Below are 11,330 nucleotides of genomic sequence, written 5' to 3' on the forward strand. Positions count from 1 at the left end.
CACCATTCCTACCACCTTATCTGAGGCTTTGTCCAATGGAAAATGGAGACAAGCTATGAATGTGGAGATGGAGGCGTTGGAAAAGAACAAGACTTGGGAGTTGGTGAAGTTACTGGCAAGAAAGAAACCGGTGGGCTGTAAGTGGGTATATACGGTGAAGTATAGCGCAGATGGGTCGATTGAGAGATACAAGGCGCAGTTGGTAGCCAAGGGGTATACTCAAACCTATGGGATTGATTATTTAGAGACCTTTGCTCCTATTACAAAGATGAACACGGTTAGAGTATTATTATCACTAGCAGCTAATTATGGTTGGGAGTTGCAACAATTTGATGTCAAGAATGCTTTCTTACATGGGGAACTAGAGGAAGAGATTTATATGCAAGTTCTACCGAGATATGGGAAGAATTTGGCTGCTCGCACTATGTGTAAATTGAAAAATGCACTGTATGGCCTTAAGCAATCACCACAAGCATGGTTTGGGAGATTTGCAAGAGTTATGTTGGCTATGGGATACAAACAAAGTCAAGGGGATCACACATTGTTCATTAAACACTCTCCTTCAGGGGGAGTTACAGTCCTTCTAGTGTATGTTGATGACATAATAGTGACAGGAGATGATGCTAAGGAGATACAGGTCTTGAGTCAATATTTGGCTAAAGAGTTTGAGATTAAAGCGTTAGGGAGATTGAAGTATTTTCTCGGAATTGAGGTTGCTCACTCTAAGCAGGGAATTTTTATCTCTCAACAGAAGTATGTCACAGATCTTCTGAAGGAAACTGGCAAGACAGCATGCAAACCAGCAAGTACTCCCATGGATTCTAATCTTAAACTTGGAAAAGCTGACGAGGATGTCGCAGTAGACAGAGAAATGTATCAACGCCTGGTAGAAGACTCATTTATTTGTCTCATACACAACCAGATATAGCATATGCAGTGAGTGTGATTAGTCAGTTTATGAATAGCCCGAAGGAAGTTCATTTCCAAGCAGCCCATAGAGTACTACAATATCTCAAGGGAACACTAGGGAAAGGTATCATGTTCAAAAGAAACGGAGGATTGGTACTTGAGGCATACACTGATATTGATTATGCTGGATCAATTGTTGATAGAAAATCAACCTCATGATATTGCACCTTTCTCGGTAGGAATCTTGTGACATGGAGAAGAAAAAAACAAAGTGTGGTAGCTCGGTCGAGTGCAGAGGCTGAATTCCAGGCAATGGCTCAAGGTGTGTGTGAACCACTTTGGCTGAAGATCATCCTTGAAGATTTGAAGATTAAGTGGGATGGCCCTATGAGACTTTATTGTGACAACAAATCTGCAATCAGCATAGCTCATAACCCAATACAACATGACCGAACGAAGCACATTGAAGTTGACAGACACTTTATCAAAGAAAAGTTAGAGAGTGGATTGATTTGTACACCTTACGTGTCTACACATGGTCAACTTGCTGATGTCCTTACCAAAGGGTTGAGTAGCTCTGTTTTCCAAACTATTGTTTCCAAGCTAGGAATGGAGAATACCTTTTCACCAACTTGAGGGGGTGTGTGGGAAAACCGTGTATAATTAGTTAGCTATTTTAGGATATTCTTTTAATTACAGATTGTATCCTTAGAATTAGGCCTATACAGCTAAGTTTCCTATTCTGTTAGTGAGTCCCATAAATCATGGGATTTCCTATTCTGTTAGGGTGTCCCATAAATCATGGGATTTGATTTATTAATTTACTTTTTAGGAATGCTAGGATTGTTGTATATATTCACATGTAATGTTCAGATCAAAACTCTTTTCAATTTTCGACACATTTTAAATATATGTGTCTACTTTTTGATGGTTTTGGACATGCATTAATTGGACCTTCAAAATAAAGTTATGGCCAATTTTATCCAAACATGCATCATGGATTGCACCTCTCATGGACAAAACAATTTTGAAACTCAACTTTGGACTCATGTTTTGAATTCATTTGAATGAACCATGTGACCTACCAACTATCATTTTGAAGCCCCATGATTCAAGTTTCTACAAGTGGTACTTTGGTCTCAATTGAAGTTTTGCGGAAGAAGTTATTGACTATTGTGTATAAGTAGTTCAAATTGAGTCAGTGTCATTTTCAATAAGTTCACATTTTGGCCTTGACTTTTAACCTTGGGACAATGAAAGTTTTCATAGACCATATGAAATAGTATTCGATACATATAGGGGGTTTAAGAGAGGTACTCTTTCATTTGGTTTTGGATACCACAAGCAACCCTTATTTTTAGTTACAATCGTCTATTTTCTACATTAAATAATCTCCTTTGTTGAATGAAATATTTGTTCAAAGCTCTCTTTTTTCTAACATGGTTCTTGATTGAAGTAATAATTGATTCCTTCAAATTTTTTGAAACCCTAAATTTTCAAACACCTAAAAATTTCAATAGTAGATTTTCAAAAGGGGTCAAGCTTTTTTATATTTTCAAAAAATGTGTTTACCATAGAAAAAAGGGCCCTAAACTTGAGGTTTTGCTTAATCATAAGCATAAACCATAGGACAAAAGTAGGGAGCCTAAAGCAAAAACTCAACCTCCAATTCAATTATTTCCAGACACCAACCATTTCATTTCTATTGACTTGTGGAAATGTTGCTTTAATACACGGAAATCATTTTCATAAAACTTTGGAGATTATTTTTCAAAAATAAGATAAAAGATTTTTTGCAATGCAGTAACCCTTATGTTTTTTTTTTAAGGGATGCAAACAAGTGCCTAACATCTTCCCCACCCACAAGTGGGCCTCCTTACCAAGATCTCTAATTAGTAAACCTTTAAGAGTCATTGTTTGTTTATGTTTGCAAGTGAATATAGGTGTCTAATCTTGCCATAGAAGTTGGTTGGTGACAACTCCAAACACATTCTTCTTATTCTCCATCTTCTTAACGACTCTATCTTTTCTTTTATCATTGGGCTCAAATCACATGTCCATAGGACTCCTTCAGCTAGTAGAGCTTTTATAGAGGACAAAAAGAAGATGACTGAAGCACTTGTACTTATGCATCCAAACTTTGAAAGTCTTTAAGGTGGCTTGGGATACCACTAGGGTAGGTATATGTGGGCTTCTGAGTCAGGAGGGACACCCTATAGCATTTTTGAGTGAAAACCTCTTAAATGCTAGACATAGATATTGCACCAATGATAAAGAGTTTTATAATGTAGTGAGAACCCTTTGACATTGGAGATATTACTTGTTACCCCAAGAGTTTGTACTCTTTTTTTACCACCTTGTTGTGCAATATCTGAGCTCACAGAAAAAGTTTAGTGTAAGCATGCTAGTTGAGTAGAGTTCCTCAACGAGCACATATTTGTTCTTAAGCATCATTTCAGTGTTGAGACTAAGGTGGTTGATGACCTCAATTGTTCTCCATATCATGAGAGCCATGATTTTTGGGTTTGATCTTCCAAAGGATGAGCAATCTACTTGTCCTGATTTTAAGCTTATCTTTCAAGAGGTAAGTGAGGTTCATCGTAGAGATTTTCTAGATTTCATCATCCACGAGGAATACCAATTTAGAGGTACGAGGTTATGCATTCCCTATACCTTTTTTGGAGATCTCTAAGTTGGGAATTGCATGCCAAATGGGTTGGTCATCTAGGGACGGATAAAACCATTGCCTTAGTTGAGGATAGGTTTTATTGACCTTCCTTGACGAGGGATGTGGCTGGGATAGTGTCTAAATATCACACTTCTCAGTTAGTCAAATCTAAGATACACAAGACTGGTCTTTAAACCCCTCTTCCATTGCCATACAATACATGCCTTGGAGAGACCTAAGTATGGATTTTGTTCTTAGGCACCCCAAAACAGCCCAGGGACATGATTCCATATTCATTGTTGTTGACGGATTCTCCAAGATGGTACATTTTATCCTAGGTAATAAGACTTCTATTGCATCTTTTGTGGCCAAATTGATATTTAAAGAGATCATCGAAAATTGCATGGTTTTCCAACTTCCATAGCGCCTGATAGTTACTTTTGGAAGACACTTTGGAAAATGTATGTCTCACTTGATGCTTTCTTCTGCTTGCCACCTCCAAACTGATGGTCAGACTAAGCTTGTGAATCACAGTCTTGGTGACCTACTTAGGTGTGTTATGGGAGAAAAACAGAGCAATTGCGACTTGGAGCAACCTACTATTGAGTTTTCTTATAATAATTATGTGAACAAGTCCATGCATAAGAGTCCTTTTGAGTGTGTATTCAGTAACAAACACCATGCACCTATTAATCTTGTTTCGTCGCCACTAAGTACCCATATTCAAAGCCAATAGAGTCCTTTGTTCATCACATTCATGAGTTGCATGTTGAGGTTAGGTGAAAACTTGCCATGAGTAATATAGATTACAAACTTGCTGCAAATGTGCATCACAGAGCAAGAGACTTTAATGTAGGTAATAGTGTCATGTTTCGCATTAGACCTAAATGCTACCCTAGAAATTTATTTAAAAAGCTCCATGGTCGTGCCATGGCCATTTGCCATCCTTAAGAAACTTTGACCTAATACACATTTACCTAATTTGCCACTCATATGACCATTAGCCAATTTTCAATGTGGAGGATTTGACACCTTATTGAGGCACCTTTAAGCCTCTTTCTTTGCCATCTAGAACTCATGCAAGGTCAGCAACTCCTCAGCCTCCCTTTATTTCTTAGGCACAAGGCAATAGAGTTTATTTTGGATGATGAGTCCGCGATGTCTCCTTAGAGTGTCGATACTTAGCTCAGTAAAGAGGCTGCCTAGAGTCAAATCTACATGGCTTACTAAGGATGCTATCCAAGATAGTGCTACTGAGTTGCTAAAGTCATATTTATAGTTCCACTCTCTAAAGTAGAGTTCCTTTCAGTTGGGAGAGTACGACAGAGGACCATCTACATCCATCAAGCCAACCATTCAGCACACCTATTTTAGGTGTAGATTTGTATTAAGATTTTCTTTGTATTGTTTAGTGACTTTCCTTGGTATTGTGTACTTTAATGTTTCATAGGGGGTTTTTTATGTTAGTAGTAGTAGTAGGTATGAGCATAGGACATGTAAGTTATTGTATAGCTATTTTTTTGAATCATAATACAATTGCACCCTCTCTCTCTCTCTCTCTAACTCACTCACAGGTTCTTCTTCTTCTTCCTTCCTCGTCTCTGTTTTGTTTTGTACTGCCATCCTCCATTATGTCCTTCTCTTTCCCTGTTCTGTCCCTGCTGCCAACACCCCCTTCTCTTTTCTCTTCTGCTATGTTCTTCTCTTCTTCTAATTCTTTCCCCTAATTCTCTCTACATTTTTGAATTCTATTGTTTGTCCCACATCACAACACCTTTGTTAAAATCTTGTAAAGACCAGTAACCTGATAGGCCTAAAATCTCTTACTCTTTTGAACCACTTCTTAAGAACAAGGATTATAAAGGTAAAATTCACACTATTTCCCACCACGCCATTACCATGAAACTCATAAGAATATAAAAAATTATAAATTGAATATTAAATAAAATATATATATATATATATATATATATTATCCTCTTGAATGACCTATGGATGTCCTAAAAAAGGCAATTGTAAAACCATGCTTCATCCCTACATGTATCAAACATCACCCCCTTACAAACAGCTTTATCCCCCCACAATCAATATTTTCTATAGTCCTTGAAGTGAACAAAATCACCTTGCCAATTCGCTTGTGATCTCTCACAAAACAACCCAAATCTAACTCCAACTCTTCAACAAGTCCTTTTGTCTGCCTCCCGTTAGCCACACTATGAAACAATCTAGAGTTATAATCTCCCTTCGCCATTTTATCCTCAAGTTTTGTCCCCGGATAGCATCCTCTCTCAAAAGAATCACCACCAAATCATTACCAAGGTGAACACTTTTAACTCCATCCTCCACACCCAACAATCCACTCCCCTTTAACCTATCCAAGCCTTCATTTAAAAGAATATTTCATTTTCAGATCTTTTTGTTACCAAAAATATCTTTATTCCATAATTTCAAATTATTTTTCACAAACTTTGACTAACTTGACCTTTTCCCATTAAATTTTCACATGCTCCCAAAAAGAAGGGTGCATCAATTAGATATTCTCAAATCTGAAAGGCTGAGGCCTTCAACTGTATTGGAATCTAACAGCATCAAACAATGGACAAAAACAAGCCTACCGAAACCTCTTAAACAACGTTCAAGAAGAAATAAAAAATAAAAAAACTCCCAAACAAAATCTATCAATACAAGAAGCATATCCATCTCCTAGAGCCACCCGAGTAAAATGAAGATTGGTTAAAGGAATATCCATAAGCCCAGAACATCATAAAAGAATCAAACTTCCTAGGTCAACCTAGTCCCTCGCAACCTATCACTGCAATTTGGAATAACATTGAAGTCCCCTTCACCCTCCAATGCAGACAAAAAGACTAACTAACTCATCAAAAAATACAAGTAAAAGAAAACGAAGTGGGCTTGTAGAACAACATGACCATCATTCCTCAAAACCCTCAAGGACAAGATTCAACAAGATAATCTCTAAGTAAATCTACCCCAGTATCCCACACAACTACTTGGCCCCCCAAAACAATCTTAAAAAGGGAGAGACAACCATTTTTACATATAGAAAATATACTCTTAACTAGGAAAACACCCACTAATAGAACCCCAAATTCCTAAATCCTTTATCATGGTTAATGGAAGAAGCAAAACTAACCAAGTATGCAATTTTTTAGCTTTTTTCCTATCACTGAGGTCCCACTTTCTAAGCCTAACCACTTCCCCCACTATGATTCATCGAACTAAGACCTAACGCATCTCCAAGGTTCTAAGCAACATGGTTATCCCACTCACCACTCCAACTGCACTCCATCTACTATAAAAATGGCACTTAAGACCATGAAATTTGGCAGCAAATGGTACTTCATAAAAATGCATTGGACAACTAACTAAGTTATTCCACTAAATTGAGAGGATCATGTAATTATACGTTTACAAATGAACTTGACAGACCAGTGATTAATAATGGGTAAATTAGACCAATGGGGACTATACTTCTATATTTTGTGGATTGATGTTTTCTTTTTCTATTGGAGGCATAAATTTCAAAAAATTATTGCAATCCTATGTCACCACACATGTAACAAAGATCTAGGGGAGATCTAATGAAGCAATTAGATAAGAAGGAGTCTAAACTTTTGCTCTATTCCTATTTTAGAGATTGGATTTCTTTTTTTTCTTTCAACAAAAATTTAGATCCTGAAATCAAAGAAAAGTTTAGTCCCTGCCAATAAAAAGGGCAAAAAAAGTTTAGTTGCAATTAAAATAATTGTTTCTTGCTTATGTGTCACCCACATTGGATAGAACATTAATGATGTGTCATCACATCACATTTTTGTTAAGTCTCTCTATTACTTGCGGGACAATAGTCCAGAGGATGGTTGCAAAGCTTTTTAAATCTAATCCCTCCAAATAGGAAACATAAAAATCCAATCCCCGTATACAGGGTAAGACTTTTGTCCCAAGAGGTCTGATTTACCCTATATTATTCTCCTCCACCCTTTCACATTCTGCAGCACATAGTCAACTTCACAAATATTATTTTTGAGAAAAAGAAGAAAATTTACTGCCGAAGAGAGAAATACAGAGAAGAGCAGTGGAGCACAAGAAATCCTCCTTATATGAGACAGATGAAAAAGAAAAAACTGAAAAGAATCAAAACAAAACTGCCTTCCCATCACACTGAAGATCCAAAAAGGACAGCTCTTCACAACAACCAGCTGCAAACGCGCCCCCAATTATGCCAAATACTGTGTTCTATCCCAAAGCATAGAAAAAGGAATCTTTTTTTCTCTGTGAAAATATGAGCCTTCCTTTCCAACCAAATGCCCCACAAGATGGCAAACAGCCCATACATCCATGAAGCTGATCCATCTCTACTCCTTCCAAAACCTCTAAAAGAGATACTTAATAAATCCTCTACCAACTCCAGACAAACCAACTCTTTCCAAATAATCCACAAAGAAAGTTGCAAATCATCCAAGATAATGAGCAATGAAGAAACAAGTGAGAGGCAGATTCTGAACTTCCATAGATAGTTTCCACTTAAATGTTACGGGCTATTTTGACATTGGTCTTGACTAAGCAATACAAAAATTCTTATTAGATGCCCAATCTCACAAGAAGTTGGCCAAAAAGAAGGCCTGCATGACTTGAAGCTAGTACTCGAGACACAAATTTCATCGGTCAGTAAGTATGAGGCATCCTGTTGGAAACTTTCTTCTTAGCCCCATGACAGCTGAATAGCATTACGATGGACAGAAAGGAAGATCAATACAATGTAACTTGGCCAATAGTAAGCGAAACAAAGTCCCAAATTAAACATCCATCTTACAATTCAATCAATCAATAACAAATTATTTCAGAACCGCAGGCAGAATAAGACGCCAATATACACGATCAAATCAAAAAATATGTGTTCCACAAAAATTGAGAATACCTGCTAAGAAGCAAGAACAGGGTCGCTGTGATTAATACGAGAAAAGTAACGTGAAGGATCAATCCAGAGTCACTAGAACAGAATGCTATGACCAACAGAGCAACGAGGCACAAACCCAGCATCAAAAACGCTGCTTTCAGGGCATTCCACGTCGGACCCTTTAATCCAAACAACAAAAGATCACAAACTTGTTCAGAAGATTTGGAAGAAACGATCATACCAATCTTAATTAGAAGAGAAAATAGAGAATAGTTGACTAAGCTGAGAAAATGAACGGACGTTGACACCAGGAGCCAGAGCTCCAAGTAACACTGCTTTTGCTGATGATAAATCTTCTTCGCCACCTGATTTAGAATTGCCCATGTCGTTCGCTTCAGATCTCCAGTGGCGAGTTCTGCGAACAAACGTGGTGGAGACACAAAACGGGGTTAATATGAAAAAAAAAATGAGTGATCACGATCGCCTTGTCTGCCCTTGAGCAGTGCTCACACACCATTCCTGATCTACAAGTCAACATGTCAAGTTTACTTTTTGAACAAGGAATTTTAAAAAAATAAACTAATTAAGAGCGACCATTAAAAAAGAAAAAGAAATAGACTCCATTAAGTCAAATCGGTACTCATAAACATTGTGATTTTAAAACATTCAAAAAAATTTCGGTAAATAGCCTATTTTCCTTCTTTTCCATTTTCCTTTAATACTTCCAACTACTTATAAAATATTCTTTTCAATATCTTCGATAAATAATAAGGAATAATCAGTTCACACGGTTCCAACATTCTTCTGAAATTAAAATTTAAAATTTTTATCATAAAATTTTAATTTTTAATAATTATTCGTACCCTAATAAATTGTCATTCATAAACTGTGGGCACTATTTCTCACTGTGATTTTTTTTTTAATGAAATTAAGACATTCATGTTTTTATTTTTTTGGTGTCACTAGAGACCAATTTAGATTTGAACTTGCAATGAGAGATAATTCGTTTCTTATTATATATTCAAACTCTTTCTAACTCTTAAAATTTGAAATTAAGATCTAAACATAAAATTCACAAACTTTAATAATCATAATTTTTCCTAAAAATATACCTCCAAACTTATTACTAGGGAAAATATTTTTTTTTCTTTTAAATTAAATTCAAAATTATGTACTCTACAGTAAGGTTACACAATCTCTAATTTTAAAATTTTGATTTTGGTTTTCTTTTTGCCTATCAAAGTTAATGAAAAATATATATATTCCTTACTTTTTATTGTTGAATTAAGAAAAACAAATAATAGTAACAACAATAATAATAATAATGGGATTTGGATTTAGGAGTTTGATTTTTTTTTAATAATTTGGAGCATGTTTTTGTAAAGAAATATATATTTTTTAATTATTAATTAATTATTATAATACTTGAAACATTTTTAATAAAAAAAGTTGAAATATATTTAAATTTTTAAAAAATATTCTTATAAAAAGTAAAAGTTGTTAAGATGAGAATGTTAAAGATGAATAAGCAGTATAACATTAAAAAATAAATTAAGAAATGAAAATATTCGTAACAAGTTAGGTATAACTCATGTAAAAGATAATATAAGAAAGGGATGGTTTAGGTAGTTTGGCCACCTACCACATAGGTCAACTAGTGCATTAGTGAGGAAAGAGTAGGTTAGCTATTATGAGAGGTAATAGAAGGGATAGGTGTAAATCTAAAATAACTTGAAATAAAATAGTGAGTAAAGATTGATGTGAATGGTGTATTCCCGAGAGAGAGAGGATGAATTGGGTATTTTTAAAAATTATTCTTAGGTTCAAATTAAATCGCAATAAGTATTTCACAACTTAAGGTCTTTCTAAGCAGTTACCAATTCCACAGACAATAAGATATGCAAATATATTTAAAACAAGATAAAGCAAATTAAATAAGCATTCAAATGTGGAAATTAAATAACATAGGGAAGAGAGTGACAGAGAATATGTTATTGGGGTTTGGCCAAACTTGCCTATGTCCCCGCCTCAAGCTCACCAGTAAGTGGATTTCACTAAATGCTCACTTAACAGATGGAGTGATGTTGTTTACACTCTCCTTACGGGGAAGAGGCTCCCCAACTCAAATTAGGGGGCTGAGCCACAACCAATTCTCCTTACGAGGTAGAGACACATCAGCTCAATTACCAAATTTGGCCAAATTGTGCACCCTTTCCAGGATGGTGCAAATCTTAACTTTCCTAACCGGGACTGAGCCAATTCGGAACTCCTTATAGGGCAAGTTTCTCTTTTCAAGCCACGCCTAGAATACAACAGATATAAAGTTTTTCGTACGAAGAAATACTTCTCAAAAAGTAGAATGTACACAATGAATCACTATATGCACTCACGTATGATATGAAATTAAGCTCAAGTGAGTAAGGGTATTTTTCTAAAGATAATTTTCAATCTTTGAAAATGATATATATGTTAAGCATTTCAAAGATTTAAACCCAAATAAAACTTTCTCCAAAATTATTTTTCAATAGAAGAGTAGGAGAACTTAGGGCTTGCTTTCAAATTATTTTCTCAAGATTAAGAGACCTTTCAAGTAAAGATATTATATATAAATATATGCTTGGGGTACTCTTGACTAACTCGCTAAATTTCTCCAAGAATGATTTTTGAAATGAAGGATGAAGCGGAGAAATTTATGTAATACAAAATCTTTCAAGCAATGTATATGAGTTTATATATGCTCAAGATTTTGTAAGATATAACTCAAAATGATTTTCTCCCAAGAAGAGTTTTTCAAATAAACAAGTAGGAGAAAACTATAAAATCACTCTAAAAAAAAAT

General features: G+C 35.5%; 1 protein-coding gene across 1 annotated transcript in view; it reads right to left on the reverse strand.

Moving 5' to 3' along the window:
* Window positions 1-9,196, reverse strand: part of LOC131144186 (uncharacterized) — a 61,590-nt gene extending 52,394 nt beyond the window's left edge. The window contains exons 1-2 of the mRNA XM_058092649.1: window positions 8,793-9,196; window positions 8,514-8,671 (exon numbers count right to left, since the gene is read on the reverse strand). Of these exons, the coding sequence (XP_057948632.1) occupies window positions 8,514-8,671; window positions 8,793-8,876 (242 nt within the window). The 5' untranslated portion in view covers window positions 8,877-9,196. The remainder of the gene's footprint in view (window positions 1-8,513; window positions 8,672-8,792) is intronic.
* Window positions 9,197-11,330: the final 2,134 nt, after the last annotated feature.

The sequence above is a fragment of the Malania oleifera genome, chromosome 12 (genome assembly GCF_029873635.1).
Source record: "Malania oleifera isolate guangnan ecotype guangnan chromosome 12, ASM2987363v1, whole genome shotgun sequence".
In the NCBI taxonomy this organism is placed as follows: domain Eukaryota; kingdom Viridiplantae; phylum Streptophyta; class Magnoliopsida; order Santalales; family Ximeniaceae; genus Malania; species Malania oleifera.